This window comes from Myxocyprinus asiaticus, chromosome 24 (genome assembly GCF_019703515.2).
Source record: "Myxocyprinus asiaticus isolate MX2 ecotype Aquarium Trade chromosome 24, UBuf_Myxa_2, whole genome shotgun sequence".
Lineage (NCBI taxonomy): Eukaryota > Metazoa > Chordata > Actinopteri > Cypriniformes > Catostomidae > Myxocyprinus > Myxocyprinus asiaticus.
Window position 1 is genome coordinate 3992800 of NC_059367.1, and position 17008 is coordinate 4009807.

Below are 17008 nucleotides of genomic sequence, written 5' to 3' on the forward strand. Positions count from 1 at the left end.
GTTTAGTTAGATGAACCAGACTCAGCTGAGGAAGCCAGTCCTCCTCTGGCCTCCGGAACCTGTGTGATCTGACACCAGTTGCTTATAAGTGACTGCAAATATCACTCAGAAATGTAAAGTTAGTGCAGAAAAGGTCAAAGGTCACTTGCTTTGAAATGTTGTTATTTGATACAATGACATTCAGACATTTTCAGTGCAGCCAACACACTCTCACGGCAAAATCGTCAGGATTCGTACGACTTTTCAAAATTTGGCTAATTCGTATGTGTAAAGGGGGTTTAGTGGAAAGGAGGAGGCGAGAACCGGCTTGACAACTTAAATAACAATTTATTAAACAAAAAACACAACCAAAAACACACAACTAAAAACACACAGTACAGCTGTCTGCAATTCTCTCTCTCTCGAACCGTCGTCCCCGGCCGCCTTTATCCCTTGCGCGCCCCATCAGGCTGATTGGGGACCGGGTGTGTCTCATTCCAGCCCGGCCCCGCCCTCCTCGGCTCTACACTCCTCCCGGCGTTGCCTCAGGCCGGGGAGCCCCCGGCATGACGTACATCCCCCCCACCCTTCCTCTCCGGGGTGGGGGGGGGGGGGGGGGCGTGCCTTATGCCCCGACTGCCGGCGGGTCCTCCCCGCCTTCCTCGACCTGGGAGAAGACAGGAGGGGAAAAACAACAACACAAAATGGCGAGGGAAAGGCCAACACGGAGCGACAGAGAGAGAGAGAGGAGAGAGAGAAAAAAAAAAACTCACCGGTTCTCTGATGCGCCGTCGCGTGGTCCTCGATCACTACTCCACCATCTCAGGCGGACTGCAGCCGCTCCTCCCCGGGCAGACCGGAGTCAGACCTCCGACCCCCAGCGGACAGAACGCCCCTCCGCGTTCCCGGCGTCCCATGGGGACTCTCCTCCGCCCCTGGCAGCGGCCCTACCACTCCAGGCGGTCGGGGAGTCGCTTCCCTCCTCCCCCCGCGGACGGCGGTCTTCTCTCGACCCCTCCGCGTTCCCGGGGGACGGCAGGGCACTCCTCCGCCCCCGGCAGCGGCTCCCTCGCTCCAGGCAATCGGGGAGTCCCGTCCCCACTCGCCTCACGGACGGCGGCCGTTTCCCACGTCCGGGTGGTCGGGCTACTCCGTCCCCCGTCGGACGGCAGCGGCACTCCCCTGGGTGGACGGCAGTGTCGAGGACCCTGCGACGGGAATCCCTCCTCCTTCCCAGGTTTCGACACCAGTGTAAAGGGGGTTTAGTGGAAAGGAGGAGGCGAGAACCGTCTTGACAACTTAAATAACAATTTATTAAACAAAAAACACAACCAAAAACACACAACTAAAAACACACAGTACAGCTGTCTGCAATTCTCTCTCTCTCGAACCGTCGTCCCCGGCCGCCTTTATCCCTCGCGCGCCCCATCAGGCTGATTGGGGACCGGGTGTGTCTCATTCCAGCCCGGCCCCGCCCTCCTCGGCTCTACAGTATGATATCGTGCCACTGCTCTCGTTTGAATTCCTACGACTTTCACTACGGCCAATGACGTCGCTGGGCATCGTTTCCATCTAATACGTGCCAATTACTTCCTATCATGTTTACAAACTCTAATGATTGGTTAAGTTTAGATAAGGGGTTTGGGTAAGGGCATAATATTAATAAGTATGTCTTTGGGGTCCTGGGTAGCTCAGTGGTAAAATACGCTGGCTACCTCTTCTGGAGTTCGCTGGTTCGAATCCCAGGGTGTGCTGAGTGACTCCACCCAGGTCTCTTATGCAACCAAATTGGCCCGGTTGCTAGGGAGGGTAGAGTTACATGGGGTAACCTCCTCATGATGGCTACAATGTGGTTCGTTCTCAGTGGGGCGTGTGGTGAGTTGAGCGTGGATGCCGCAGTGGATGGCGTGAAGCCTCCACATGCGCTATGTCTCCGTGGCAACGCACTCAACAAGCCACATGATAAGATGCGCGGGTTGATGGTCTCAGACGTGGAGGCAACTGGGATTCATCCTCTGCCACCTGGATTGAGGTGAATCACTACGCCACCACAAGGACTTAAAGGCACATTGGAAATTGGGAAGAGATCCGTGATGAAGTTTGCACGTGATGAAGTCGTACGAGTTTATGCGAACAACATCGTGCAATACCATACGAAAAAGCCAACTCGTAAACTATGTATGAAGTTCATCATTCAACGGCCAACGGTCGTATGCGTGTTCACAAGAGGGTCGAATTCACGCTGCCTCTTGTGTGACGCAAGCTGAGATATTTTAAATGATGTAAATGATGAGAGAATTTTCATTTTTGGGCGAACTTTCCCTTTAAGTTCCCAAATACTTTTTTGGGGCAACCGTATAACACTAAGGTCTTTAAAAGGCATTCTGAATATCCAAACATTGAGCTTCTATTCCACTTGTATCTCTTTGAATAGAATAAAATGTACCTACAGAGACTGAGAAACACTGATTTAAACAAATGCAGCTGTCAATCAAACTAGCAGTCACATTCTATGGTTTAGGAAAGTTCTAGCTGCATTTAAACAGCTGTCTGCTCTATTGTGTGTTAAAGCCCGTTGGCTGATCTATTAAACCCTTTTGATCAGGATTCTTATAATAACTTCTGATGTCTACAACTGGCATCCTGGTTAAGCAGCATGGCGAATGTATTTATAGACAGACAGAGGTGGGGAATGAGGTTATATATAAATATATATATACGGTATAGGGTAAATAAATCAGCATTTCAGCCCTTATGTCTGATATTACTTCAACTTTGGAATTCAAGGGTCGGAGTTATGGTGAGTTTCTATCTGCATTTACATTTATTCAGCCTTTCTTATCAACAAACTTTTAAAGGAATATTCCGGGTTCAATACAAGTTAAGCTCAAACAGCATTTGTGGCATGAAGTTGATTACCACAAAAAAATATTTTGACTTTGTTCCAGTGAGACACTTACAATGGAAGTGAATGGGGGCCAATCTGTTAACGTTAAAATACTCACTGTTTCAAAATTACAGCCACAAGATGTAAGCAATATGCGTGTTAACATGATTTTAATGTGATAAAATCACTTACTAATCTTTTTTGTGTAAAGTTGTATTCAATTCAACTTTTTTGCCATGATGATGTAATGCCGGAAACCCTAAAACGACCATGAAAATGACAATTTAAACAACTTTACAGCTCAAATAATTCACAAGTTTTAATAGAAAAATTTAGGTAAGTGCTTTTATAAAATTAAAATTTCTTTAAATCCTCCAAAAAGTAGCTTTCATTGTAAGTGCCTCATCATAACCTTGATTTTTGTGTGATTTGTTAACACTTTACAATAAGGTTCCATTCGTTAATATTAGTTAATGCATTAGCTATCATAAACAAGCAATTAACAAAACTGTATATTTCTTTCATCATTTATGAATCTTTGTTAATCTTTGTTCATATAAAATACTATTGTTCAGTTCATGTGAGTTCATAGTGAATTAACTATGTATTACTACATGATGAAATTAACATTAACATTATTAAATGCTGTAAAAGTATTGTTCATTGTTAAAGTTAACTGATGTTTATAACTAATGTTAACAAATAGAACCTTATTGTAAAGTGTTACTAATTATTTGCATATAAATGCAATCGATTGAGCTTAAAGGGATAGTTCACCTAAAAATGAAAATTCTGTCATCATTTACTCACCCTCAAGTTGTTCCAAACCTGTACAAATTTCCTTGTTCTGCTGAATGCAAAGGAAGATATTTTGAAGAATGTTTGTAACCAAAAAGTTGTGGGTCACCACTGACTTCCATAGTATGAAAAAAATACTGTTTGGTTAAAAACATTTTTCAAAATATCTTCCTTTGTGTTCAGCAGAACAAAGACAGGTTTTGTACAGGTTTGGAACAACTTGAGGGTGACTAAATGATGACAGAATTTTCATTTTTGGGTGAACTATCCCTTTAACTACCGGGACTATTACTTTAAGTCACTATTATCTTGTTGTTTTATCAGTCATTGAGATGAACATGTTATCAAGGCCTCAAATTGAAAACATTTATGTAAATTAGTTTGATTGAGTTGGTTTGTGTTTGTAATTGTGTTAAATAGTCGTCAGTGCCACTTATATCTGACTGAGTCATCCACTGCCTCTAATGTTTTATTAATTTTACTTTAAAAAAAAATGCAATCTGTTTCTGTTTTCAAAGACAGATATGTACTATCAGTATATAATACGCAAAAATAGAAAAAGCAGGCAGGTGATTCATCCTTTTACCACAAAAACGATTGAAAATTCTTCTGGAAAAAAAAACAACATGATGTTTCATAACTTCACACTGAAACGAAAAATCAAATGAGATTTCTTTAATATCGTCAGACATGAATGAGATTAAAAGGAGAGCAAAAAGAGACTTTTGCCTAAGTCTCCTGGTTCTCAGATTTTTCTCCTTAGACAAAGACCCTGGTAATCACATGTTTGTCTCAAGTCCTTGAGTTTCAGAGGAGATCTCAACTGTGTCTTTAAACTGTGTTTAGATTTGACCAAGATCCCCAAAGTCTGTAATCAAAGGTCAGAGATCTCACTATAAACTCAAACATTTCTCAGTACATTCTCCCAAGACCAAATGATCTGAGCTATGCGATCCAGATTCATTTTATTGGTCTATACTCTTACTGAATGTCAACAACTGACTCATTCAAGTCTATTTTCATTTCTCTATAGAATTTTAGGAGAAACATCTGAGACAACGTTGATATTCAAATGAAACTGCACTGAGAACTCCCTGAGCTATGAAAGAGCAGTCTTTTCTCGGATGACTCATTCTATTGATTGCAACAACAAAAAAACATTGGAAAATACTCCTGTAAAAAACTGCAATATGTTTCATAGCTCAGCTTTGTGCTCGTCAACTTCACAAATGTTAAATGCAATCCGGACAGAAGGCCGATACGCAGCTGTCGACGCTGCCACGGAAATGGCCTGTGATGTCATCGAGCAGAAATGCATTTCACAATGTTTTCCAAATTCTGTGGCAGGAATGTAAATAGTGGCGATTAATCCCTGTCTCGGTAGGATTACCTATCAACAGGCTCAAAGACGAGACTGTCAACACTCAGTGCCAGTGTGTAATCCCACATCTGATCCACTGGTTGAGTTCTCTCTTTCCAAGCTAATTATACATCCTGCAGGGCCACGCAAACATTTCTATTCTCACGCACTCACTCAGAGAAACGTGTCAATGCTCAGAGACTGCTCTTTCATAGCTAAGGAGACTTCTCAGTTAAGCTTTATAGTCATGTTTCCATCGAAGTTTCGAATTTAATATATGAACAAAATCGGAATATTGCACAAAAAAAAAATCCCATCTATCCCATGTTTTAAAGAGAGCAAAATCATCACTTTTGAAGTTTGAAGTTGAAGCCACTGTGGCTCTTTTATTTAATAAAACTGATTACTTGTGGTTTAGGGCACGCAGACGCTATGCGATGATATTCTCTGAGCGAAATATGCATTAACATGACTTTTATTGATGTGCATCTCTATTCCTATTTAAATTATATGGGAATTGACGTATGTGCATGTCTTCTGTATACTGTTTTTATGCGCATTTTGGATCTTGGTTTTTCCATCCAGCATTTTATATGCGAATAAATCAGATTTAAGAAATAAAAATGGATGCAAATGACACAGTTGTTGACAAAGTAGGCATATAAACCTATAAAATGAATGTTGATACCATAGTCAGCGCAGATGAGTGCAGATCTTGAAATAATTTGGGTAACACTTTCTATGAAGCCCATATTTATAATGCATTGTAGAGGCATTATACAAGCATTTGTAATGTGTCATAATGCACCTTATAATAAGTTATAACTTCTCATACTGTAAATAATTATAACTACAGTTCTAATACATTATAAGACTTCCCCTATTAATAGTTATACTTTCGAGTATAATGCATTATAACACAAGCAACATCCAGATTTAACACAGCAGAAGATAATATAGTTAATCGTGTAAGTGCTGTATAGTGTAAACAGTCAAAAGATTTATGACGTGATCATATTATAAGTGGTCTTTGCATGCTTTAAGTAAAGTTACTAAAGCAACATCTAAACAGCCATAATATAAACTTAATTAGATACAAGACAAACTTATGCAATGTGTGTTTTTTAAATTAAGTCTCCAAATAAGATGCACAGACATTAAACTTTATTGAATAGAGTTCAATATAGAATCAATTTGATTTTCTTTTTTTTTTTTTCTTTTTTATTCTTGGGTGTGTTTACACCCAACATGTGTGATCAACAACATATTTCTGTCTCTCGAGAAAGAGTTTATGATATAATTTAACCTTGTAGCTTTACAAGTGTTTTTCGTATTATCGAAAATGTGTAATGTATATAACTTCCAGCATGACTTGTAATGTCTTATAACCACTTAAAAATATCTTATGGATGATTATGAGAAGACATTGCTTTTGTCACTTTACTTAAAGTATACCTATTATACAGGATATATTACAAATATATATAATCCATTATAATGCTTGTGTTATAATGCATTATACTCTAAGGTATAACTATGAATAGGTAAGTATCATAATGTATTATAATTGTGCTTACAATTATTTATGAGAAGTTATAAAATATTATATGCTGTATTATAACAAATTACTAATGCATTATAACACCTTTACAATGCATTATAAATATGGGCTTCATAGAAGTGTTACCACAAACTGATTATCATTGTTTGAGTTCATATTGAAATCTCTGACTTTTGATTGCAGACTTCCGTATCTTGGCAAATCTGAGCACAGTTTGAGACATTGTTGAGATCTCTTCTGAAACTCTAGAGAAGACATGTGATATTACTGGGGACATAAGGAGGCAGGAGAGTTAAGCAAAAGTCTCCTTTTGCTTCAATGATGTCTAGGAGAACCAATTGTGATATTAAAGTCAAAGAACACCTGGTATTATATATATGTTTTGCATCTTGTTATTGTATGATTTAATAAAAAAAAGAACACCTGGTATTAAGATGCGTTTCGGGTGATTCGATCACAAGTGGTCATACAGGTCTTAACGGGGTCTAAAAATGTTTGTGATCAAATCACAAAAAACACATACAAATGTGTTCAAAAACACATGTGATCACATCGCATTTGAGGTGTAAACGATGTCCGTCCTGAATGCGTCCCGGCAGTAGTGAAGGACCACCCCTCACCTGTCAATCAACCACTGCGCTAAAACAAGAGTTTAAACTTTGCCGGGTTACGTGCGGCTTTAAAAGGAAATAAGCATCCGATTGTAAAATGTAAGAAAGCGGATACATACACAGTTACGAGAGCTTCACGGATCTTCAGTGTGTCTGATATCAACACAGATGACAAGCACGAACACCCGTTAACATACTGTTAATCCTCTAAAATAACAGATAATTCTGCTTGACATTTTGCGTTTGTGCTTAGATTAAATTTCAATCGCATCTGGGAGAAACAGCGCACCGTTTTTTCCACTATTTATTTGTCTTTTCTGACTTTGTTGCGCTTTAATATCAGGCAGTAACACAGTACGTAGTGACTGATGTATGTCGTCATTAAATCAGAGACCCTCCCCTAATCCGAACACAAGTGGTCACAGGAGACGCATTTAAGCGTGTGACTTATGTGACTTGCCTGACCACATGTGATCGGATCACCCGAGACGCATCGTCATACCAGGTGGAAACGGGGTCAAAATGAAATTCGCAACCAATTTTACTTCTGTAATGTGACGTATTTCAGACTGAAACAGGATATTAAACAATAAACAATATAGGGTGGGGATTGATATTAACCATCGGGAACTGATTGGATTGTGATGTGGTTACTATAGCATATGAGAGATTAAATAACATTATGTTTGAAAGAATTTAAAGATTATGAAGAAAAATATTTGTATTCCTTCAAATTACGTGCACCACTGAATCATGCACAATAAGACAGTAAATAGGGTCAATTTTGATTTCATGTTTACGGATGGTTCTTGTGGTTCAGGGCTTATGTACTGTACATGTTGACTTCTCATTTGTGGTTTTCTTTCCTGTGGGCATCCTTGAGAATATAGTCATGCAAAATGTCTGTTTATTCAACCAGTCACAAGTATTTTGGTAAAATATTTTTATAAAGGCACCCAAAAAAGCAAAGAAGCGGGCAGATGGAGCCAATTCCAATGTCTTCTCCATGTTTGAGCAAGCACAAATCCAGGAGTTCAAAGAGGTACAAACCAAGCACTTGTTCGACTTTAATTGCTATGACAATTTTCTTTATCACCACTGTTTCACTGTCATGTTGAGCATCTACTACAGCGAGATTCCCGTATGTGACTTCAATATGTCAATGTTCATCATCGCTGGTAAATAATTCAGAATCTGTCAGTAACGATTAGCACAGTGGAGTGAATTAAACACACTCACACATATAGACACTCAAACCTTCTGTCAAGCTGCTGAAATCTGCACGGAAAATGCAGCAGGACAGACACGCTCTTTGGTCTCAAAGCAGCTGTGAAAAGATCACGACAAACAGGATAAGTTTGACACTGATCCAAGATGGCAGTGATGAGAACGTGCAGACACATACAACCGTGTCTCTCTCTCTTTCTCTCTCTCGCTCGCACGTATCACAAATAGACACAAAGACACTAAGTAAAGCACAATTACAGGAACTATAAATATACAAAAAGGCAAAACATACCACTTGCAAAAAAGTACCGTGTTGGGGAGTTTGGGGAGATCTGACACTTTTTACACTAATTAAGAAATAAACTCAGCAAAAAAAAGAAACGTCCCTTTTTCAGGACACTGTATTTTAAAGATAATTTTGTAAAAATCCAAATAACTTTACAGATCTTTATTGTAAAGGGTTTAAACAATGTTTTCCATGCTTGTTCAATGAACCATAAACAATTAATGAACATGCACCTGTGGAATGGTTGTTAAGACACTAACAGCTTACAGACGGTAGGCAATTATGGTCACAGTTATAAAAACTTAGGACGCTAAAGAGACCTTTCTACTGACTCTGAAAAACACCAAAAGAAAGATGCCCAGGGTCATCTGCGTGAATGTGCCTTATGTATGCTGCATGGAGGCATGAGGACTGCAGATGTGGCCAGGGCAATAAATTGCAATGTCCGTACTGTGAGACGCCTAAGACAGCGCTACAGGGAGACAGGAAGGACAGCTGATCGTCCTCACAGTGGCAGACCACATGTAACAACACCTGCACAGGATCGGTACATCCGAATATCACACCTGCGGGACAGGTACAGGATTGCAACAACAACTGCCTGAGTTACACCAGGAATGCACAATCCCTCCATCAGTGCTCAGACTGTCCGCAACAGGCTGAGAGAGGCTGGACTGAGGGCTTGTAGGCCTGTTGTAAGGCAGGTCCTTACCAGACATCACCGGCAACAACGTCGCCTATGGGTACAAACCCACCTTCGCTGGACCAGACAGGACTGGCAAAAAGTGCTCTTCACTGACGAGTCGCGGTTTTGTCTCACCAGGGGTGATGGTCGGACTCGTGTTTATCGTCGAAGGAATGAGCGTTACACCAAGGCCTGTACTCTGGAGCGGGATCGATTTGGAGGTGGAGGGTCCGTCATGGTCTGGGGTGGAACTTGCAAGTGCCTTGGTGGAAGAGTGGGGTAACATCTCACAGCAAGAATGGGCAAATCTGGTGCAGTCCATGAGGAGGAGATGCACTGCAGTACTTAATGTAGCTGGTGGCCACACCAAATACTGAATGTTACTTTTGATTTTGACCCCCCCTTTGTTCAGGGACACATTATTCTATTTCTGTTAGTCACATGTCTGTGAAACTTGTTCAGTTTATGTCTTAGTTGTTGAATCTTTTTATGTTCATACAAAAATTTACATGTTAAGTTTGCTGAAAATAAAAGCAGTTGAAATTGAGAGGACGTTTCTTTTTTTGCTGAGTTTAGTTCACCCACATATGAAAATTCTGTCATTATTTACTCACCCTCATTCATTCCAAACCTGAATGGCTTTCTTTCCTCTGTGAAAAACAAAAGGAGATGTAAGAAAAGATGTTAGACTCACCATTCGCTTTTCACCGTTGCATCTATTTTTTCCCATACAATGAAATTGAATGGTGACTGAGGCTAACATTCTGCCTAACATCTAATTTTGTGTTCCACGGAGGACATACAAGAGGGGTTTGGAACAACTTGAGGGTGAGTCAATAGTGATAGAAGTTTAATTTTTGTGTGAACTATCCCTTTAAGAAAAACCATAATAACATTTTACCAGTCCACGCATACACTATATTCTCTCTCTGTTCATCTGTTTCAGGCTTTTACTATTATGGATCAGAACAGAGACGGATTCATTGACAAGAATGACCTGAGGGATACATTTGCAGCTTTAGGTGGGCTGTAATAAGTTCTGCTATCTGACGCTGTACTTTTGCATGGTGGTTAAATTATCTTACTGACAACTTGTGTGACCTCTGACCTCTTTGCCTCCACAGGCCGCATAAATGTCAAACAAGAGGAGATTGACGAGATGCTGAAGGAGGCACCAGGACCCATAAACTTCACTGTCTTTCTCACCATGTTTGGAGAGAAGCTAAAAGGTGAATAACAGAGTAAACGAAAAAAAAAAAGAAAAAAAAAAGGCTACTACAAGAGGTGCATTCAAACAAAACAAAAAAAGTCCAAAATGTCCTATAGGAACTTGAATTTATTCAGCAGGCAAGAATCATTGTTACCATTGCATATTTACTTACTTAGGGAAGTATTAAAGGAATATTTTGGGATCAATAAAAGTTCAGCTCAATTAACTGCATTTGTGGCACAATGTTAATTTTCACAAAAATAAGTTAAACTGGTTCCTAAAATACACATCGTTTCAAAAGAACAGCCCCAAGATGTAAACATAGTACATGTTAACATGATTTTGGAGTGATAAAATCGCTTAGTAACCTTGTTATAAATGATATTCATGTTACAAATTTGTTGTAATTACAATGAAACCCTGTATTCCCAGTATAGAGCGCAACAGTATGGCTCTGGAAGTAAAAATGGCATTCATTTCTTCCATTGATGAATTGATTTTCAATGATAATTTATAAACCTTTATACAGAGATTATTTAGCAGAGACGGGCCACTTCTATTCAAATGAATGGGAGAAATTGGAACACCCAACCAAGAAGCTCTAGTGCCCAACGGTCAATGGATGTAGAAAAGAAGTCCCGCCTTACAGGTAATACAGCCAATCACCTTTTAGATACAGACGTGATGTCAATCAACTCTAGAAAGCGCATGAGCATTAGCTATATAAGCTGGGAAAATTGCGTTCACGTGCAGCAATGACAGCTTTGCAGATCCTTGGCATTCTAGCTGTCAGTTTGTCTAGATACTCAAGTGACATTTCACCCCACACTTCCTGTAGCACTTGCCATAGATGTGGCTGTCTTGTCGGGCTCTTCTCACGCACCTTACAGTCTAGCTGATCTCACAAAAGCTCAATGGGGTTAAGATCCATAACACTCTTTTCCAATTATCTGTTGTCCAATGTCTGTGTTTCTTTGCCCACTCTAACCTTTTCTTTTTGTTTTTCTGTTTCAAAAGTGGCTTTTTCTTTGCAATTCTTCCCATAAGGCCTGCACCCCTGAGTCTTCTCTTTACTGTTGTACATGAAACTGGTGTTGAGCGGGTAGAATTCAATGAAGCTGTCAGCTGAGGACATGTGAGGTGTCTATTTCTCAAACTAGAGACTCTGATGTACTTATCCTCTTGTTTAGTTGTACATCTGGTCTTCCACATCTCTTTCTGTCCTTGTTAGAGTCAGTTGTCCTTTGTCTTTGAAGACTGTAGTGTACACCTTTATATGAAATCTTCAGTTTTTTGGCAATTTCAAGCATTGTATAGCCTTCATTCCTCAAAACAATGATTGACTGATGAGTTTCTAGAGAAAGCTGTTTCTTTTTTGCCATTTTTGATCTAATATTGACCTTAAGACATGCCAGTCTATTGCATACTGTGGAAACTCAAGAACAAACACAAAGACAACATTAAGCTTCATTTAATGAACCAAATATCTCTCAACTGTGTTTGATATAATGACAAGTAATTTTCTAGTACCAAATTAGCAGTTTAGCATGATTACTCAAGGATAAGGTGTTGGAGTGATGGCTGCTGTCTAGATTTGATCAAAAATGACTTTTTTCAAATAGTGATGGTGCTGTTTTTTTACATCAGTAATGTCCTGACTATACTTTGTGATCAGTTGAATGTCACTTTGGTGAATTAAAGTTCCAATTTCCTTCCGAAACAGCAAAATCTATACATTATTCCAAACTTTTGGCCACCAGTGGATATATTTGTGTATATTGGAATATTCTGCAATAAACATAAACTATATTATTTGTATACTTCTGATAAAAAATATAAAATCAATAGTTTTATATACTTCCATAGTTTATATTCAATTACATAATTCGCAGTGCTTCATGGGATTGTAGTCCGTGCCCTCCTGAAAGACGTTGAGTAGCTACACAGACGAATACTTTTTTGCCTTAAAACAAAGTCTGTAATGTGATTGTGATTCACGTTGGAGCTGGTGGGTTTGGTGTCAGCTTTACAACTCTTTAATAGAGGATTTTATGAAAAGTATATGGAAGAAGGGGGCCTGGGTAGCTCAGTGGTAAAAGACGCGGGCTACCACCCCTGGAGTTCGCTAGCTCGCTAGTTCGAATCCTAGGGCATGCTGAGTGATTCCAGCCAGGTCTCCTAAGCAACCAAATTGGCCTGGTTGCTAGGAAGGGTAGAGTCACATGGGGTAACCTCCTCGTGGTCGCTATAATGTGGTTCGTTCTCAGTGGGGCGCGTGGTGAGTTGAGCGTGGCTGCCGTGGTGGGTGACGTGAAGCCTCCACACACGCTATGTCTCCATGGCAACACGCTCAACAAGTCACATTATAAGATGCGCGGGTTGACGGTCTCAGACACGGAGGCAACTGGGATTCGTCCTCCACCACCCGGACTGAGGCGAATCACTACGTGACCACGAGGACTTAAAAACAGCACATGGGGAATTGGGCATTCCAAATTGGGAGAAAAAGGGGAAAAATACAAAATAAAAAGTATATGTAAGAAATGAATGGGAAAAATACTTCTGGAACCCAGACAACTAAAAAAGTTTGCAGCCACTGTTGTGCTCTTTTGGATCTAACTTCACATAGAGAAGCTTAGTAGGCGATTTGATCAAACTAAAATCATGTAAACACGCATAATGTTTACGCATTGTGGCTACACTTTCAAAACAGTGTGCATTTTAGTGTTTATGGACTGGCCCCATTCACTTCCATTGTAAGTGCTGTTTTGTTTTTAAAAAAGAGTCAAAATTATTTTTGTGGAGATGCAATATTATGCCACAAATGCTGTTGATTAACCTAAATTTGTACTGAACATGGAAAATACCTTTAAACTTTGATGTGTAACTCTACACTGTTTGTTTCTATGAACATGAATAATACTTCAAATCATGCGGCTTTTTGAGAAGAGGTGTGTTATTACTTTTCTAATCAATCTGACTTGCGACTTAAGCCATAATACCAGGGACCAACATATCTTAGAGATTTGAGGGTGGTTGCCACCTTTCACTTTGGCCAGTGAGTCACCCACCCCTAGCAGTTCAGCATGTGTAAGCACCACTTAAACTCATACTGGATATCTTAAAATCATATTTGATATTCTTTAAAAGAAAGTTGTATTTGAATAATGTCTTGCTGTCTTACAGAATCATTTTACCCTACTGGGAATCATAAATGTTAGGAAATATCTTGTATGAGCCTATATGACAATTCCCATTAGGAATGGATCCAAATTAAGGTAGAAATTCCATTAGGAATCCTGTACAAATTTCTTATTGCATTCCATCTGAATGTTCTCGAAAACTCAGGTGCTGACGCAGAGGAAACCATCCTGAATGCCTTTAAAGTGTTCGATCCAGAAGGAAAGGGGACTTTAAAGAAGGATTTGTGAGTGCAATTTTTAAAAAAGCAATCAATTTAATAAAAAGCAGCTGAACCTGTCTATGTTTTCTCTGTATAAACTGATTCATTGTTTCCTAAGACCTTAGTAAAGAAAAATATTCAAATTGGAAGTTTGTCTCTCCCACAGTCTGACACAGATGTTAACAACGCAAGCAGACAGATTTTCTCCAGAAGAGGTTTGACGTTTCTTAGTTATTCGATTGATGTTATATTAAGTGCATTTCTGTGTCCTTAATAGGAATCATCGTGTTGTACGACTGTATTATCTGTATTATAATGTCACCATGACTATTATATTGTATGTAAATAAAAGTGAAGTCTACTATTTTAACCACAAATTAAGCATCTTTTCCCAGATGGAGCAGATGTTTAGTGCTTTCCCTCCAGATGCTGCAGGAAATCTGGACTATAAGAACCTGGTCTACATCATCACACACGGAGAGGAGAAAGACCAAGAGTGAAGCATCTTTCATCCACCAACTTAGATTTACACTATATGGTTTTCTCAGACCAGGGTCAGAAATGAATGGGACTCGAGACAAAACTGGCACTGAAAGTGACAAAAATGCCCCCAAAATTCAAAATGTAGGGCCAAAAAATGCCCCCATTATGAGTTATTTGTAGTTTTATTTGTAATATATGCTATAGCGTATTTCTTTATATTCTATTCTAGGCCTAGGTATATATTATTACACATATTATTTAATAAAACTTGTATGGTAATAATTAAGTATTTGACATTACTTTTTTATATGATTACAAACCAAATGCCCTCATAAAGGTGAAAAATACCCCTGAAAATCAAATCTAGGGAGCAAATATTGCCTCTTAACCCTCCTATGGTATTGAAAAAATGACACCTCCCTTTAGTATTCACAGCCATTTCTGAATGGAAGGGTCAGATGTGTTACCTTTTATTTATTTATTTATTTATGTATTTATTTATTTATTTATGATGATGATGATGATGATGATGATGATACCATTTCCTCTTCCCTGAAGAACAATACAATTATGCATTTCTTTTGGGATTTTATGCAGTTGTGATCTTATTTACATGTACATTTCTAAAAGTAACTATTAATTTGCATACACAAAAAATAAATTCATAACCTACACTTCTTGAAGTTGAAACATGAAGAAATAACAAGAATGTGACATAAATTGGAGGCAGATTGCTGCCATCTGGTGAACAAAATATAAATAACATGACTTGGAAACCATGTCATGCCAGTAACAGCCAGTGGATGGCTGTAGCCACCTACTGTATAGTCTGATGGCTTGTTGTAAACTAATTTTATATTTTAACACAAGATATGCATTTGGATATATATTTAAACATGATCAAACTATTATTTGTCAAAGTTTAGCATTTTAAAACAGATTTGAAGTGTCAGTTCATGTCATTATGCTTGCAATCAAACCTGACCATGGTGTTACAAAGGAGGCACCACAAATTTCTGACCATGAATACCAAAGGTGTTGCTTTTGTTTTTACGACCACTTAGACTTATCAAATTAAGACCAATTTATTTATTTATTTATTTATTATGTTCAGATGCCAAATGGAAGAAAAGTCGCAAAGTCTTGTACTGCTCAGATAAAGGAAACCATTTTTATTAAATTAGGAAAATATATTTCGGTCAAAAATGACCGAATACTATAGGAGGTTTAATGGAAAAGATATTTTCTGACATTGTCTCAGATGTAGTTCTGCATACAGTTTGTGATACAACAAATATGTTTGTTGTTCGTTATCGTCTTTTATTTCTAACACAGAATCAAACATTTAAACCAGTGTCAGCAGAAATGACCTTTTCCATAAATGGGCAATAATTGCCCCCTAGATTTGATTTTTCAGTTGTGTGTTTTTGTTTTTTACATTTATGAGGGTATTATTATTTTCTAAACATATAAATATCATACTGTCATTCTTTTATTCAGATACTCAGATCTCAAGTCATTAACATAAATTCTCAATCTGAATAATTAGACTGAAAATATATTTCCTCCTACCCATAAGATTAAATCAAACATAAGTGATATTTTATATGTTAATTTTTATATCTAGGCTTATGATATGGTATAAATAAAAAAACTGAAACTTGGGCATTTTTTGCCCCCACATTTTGAATTTCAGGCATTTTTATTTGATTTTATTTTTTCACTTTTGGGGGCATTTTTGCCCCAAGCCCCCCTTAATTTCTGACCCTGATTTAAAAAAAAAAAAAAAAAAAAAATGCCTTTAATTTTAGGGTTGGTTTTGTGATTTTAATGTGGATTGAGGTTTTTGTTGTCAAATTAAGAGTTTGATAATGTAAGCAAATGATATAAATTCCCTAATAAAATGCATGCACGAAAGTCTCATCATTTCTTATAATTTTGCTGTTACTTGTTAAGCATAAGTTGAAATGAAATTACAGTGGCCACAACAAGTATTTTGAGTCACTCTTAAAAATGTGAGAATGCCATTGCATTAGATAACAAAATAGCACACTTGTCAAGCAAAACCTCAAACAAAAATACGTTTTTTAGGTTTGAAATGATAAATATGATAGATATACTTTTCAAAATGAAGACAAAAATTATTTGGATGCATTCTAGTTGTCAAACATTAAGTCTTTACTGCCATCTACTGCCTCAGTACTGAGGCTGTTAGTTGTCTATTAGCTCAGTCATTCTGCATATCAGTGAGAAATTGAGACTGAAACTTGAAAAAGTTGACAGGTCCCTTTTTTGTGCTCTAATCTGTGAGTTGTGTCCCTCAGGAGGACAATATATGACAAGCAGTCTTTCATGTTAAAGCAGTTTTTAGAAAAGATAATGACTAAAATGAGAATGTGACTGACAGCTAAATTCCAGTCAAATAAGACACTTATTAAATCTGTTTTAACCACACTGAATATAATATTCCTTTCCTTTCACTCTTATGGTTGCATACTTTTTATAACACTGAACTTCA

General features: G+C 38.4%; 1 protein-coding gene across 2 annotated transcripts; it reads left to right on the forward strand.

The window, feature by feature from the left end:
• The first annotated feature begins 2734 nt into the window (after nucleotides 1-2734).
• On the forward strand, nucleotides 2735-16411 carry LOC127414810 (myosin regulatory light chain 2, ventricular/cardiac muscle isoform). Of its 2 annotated transcripts, XM_051653134.1 has the most exons (7): nucleotides 2744-2779; nucleotides 8149-8238; nucleotides 10341-10416; nucleotides 10519-10623; nucleotides 13953-14031; nucleotides 14174-14222; nucleotides 14403-16411. In XM_051653134.1, the coding sequence occupies exons 1-7, from the start codon at nucleotides 2777-2779 to the stop codon at nucleotides 14505-14507; spliced, it is 507 nt and encodes a 168-aa protein (XP_051509094.1). In that variant the 5' UTR covers nucleotides 2744-2776; the 3' UTR covers nucleotides 14508-16411. The 2 variants fall into 2 exon arrangements, with proteins under 2 accessions (XP_051509095.1, XP_051509094.1); XM_051653135.1 differs by lacking the exon at nucleotides 8149-8238 and having other exon boundaries at nucleotides 2735-2779.
• The last annotated feature ends 597 nt before the right edge of the window (nucleotides 16412-17008 follow it).

Coding starts and splice junctions, on each gene's coding strand:
- LOC127414810 (XM_051653134.1), top strand. Junction 8,239..10,340: donor AAATCCAGGAGTTCAAAGAG/GTACAAACCAAG, acceptor CATCTGTTTCAG/GCTTTTACTATTATGGATCA. Junction 14,223..14,402: donor ACAGATTTTCTCCAGAAGAG/GTTTGACGTTTC, acceptor ATCTTTTCCCAG/ATGGAGCAGATGTTTAGTGC.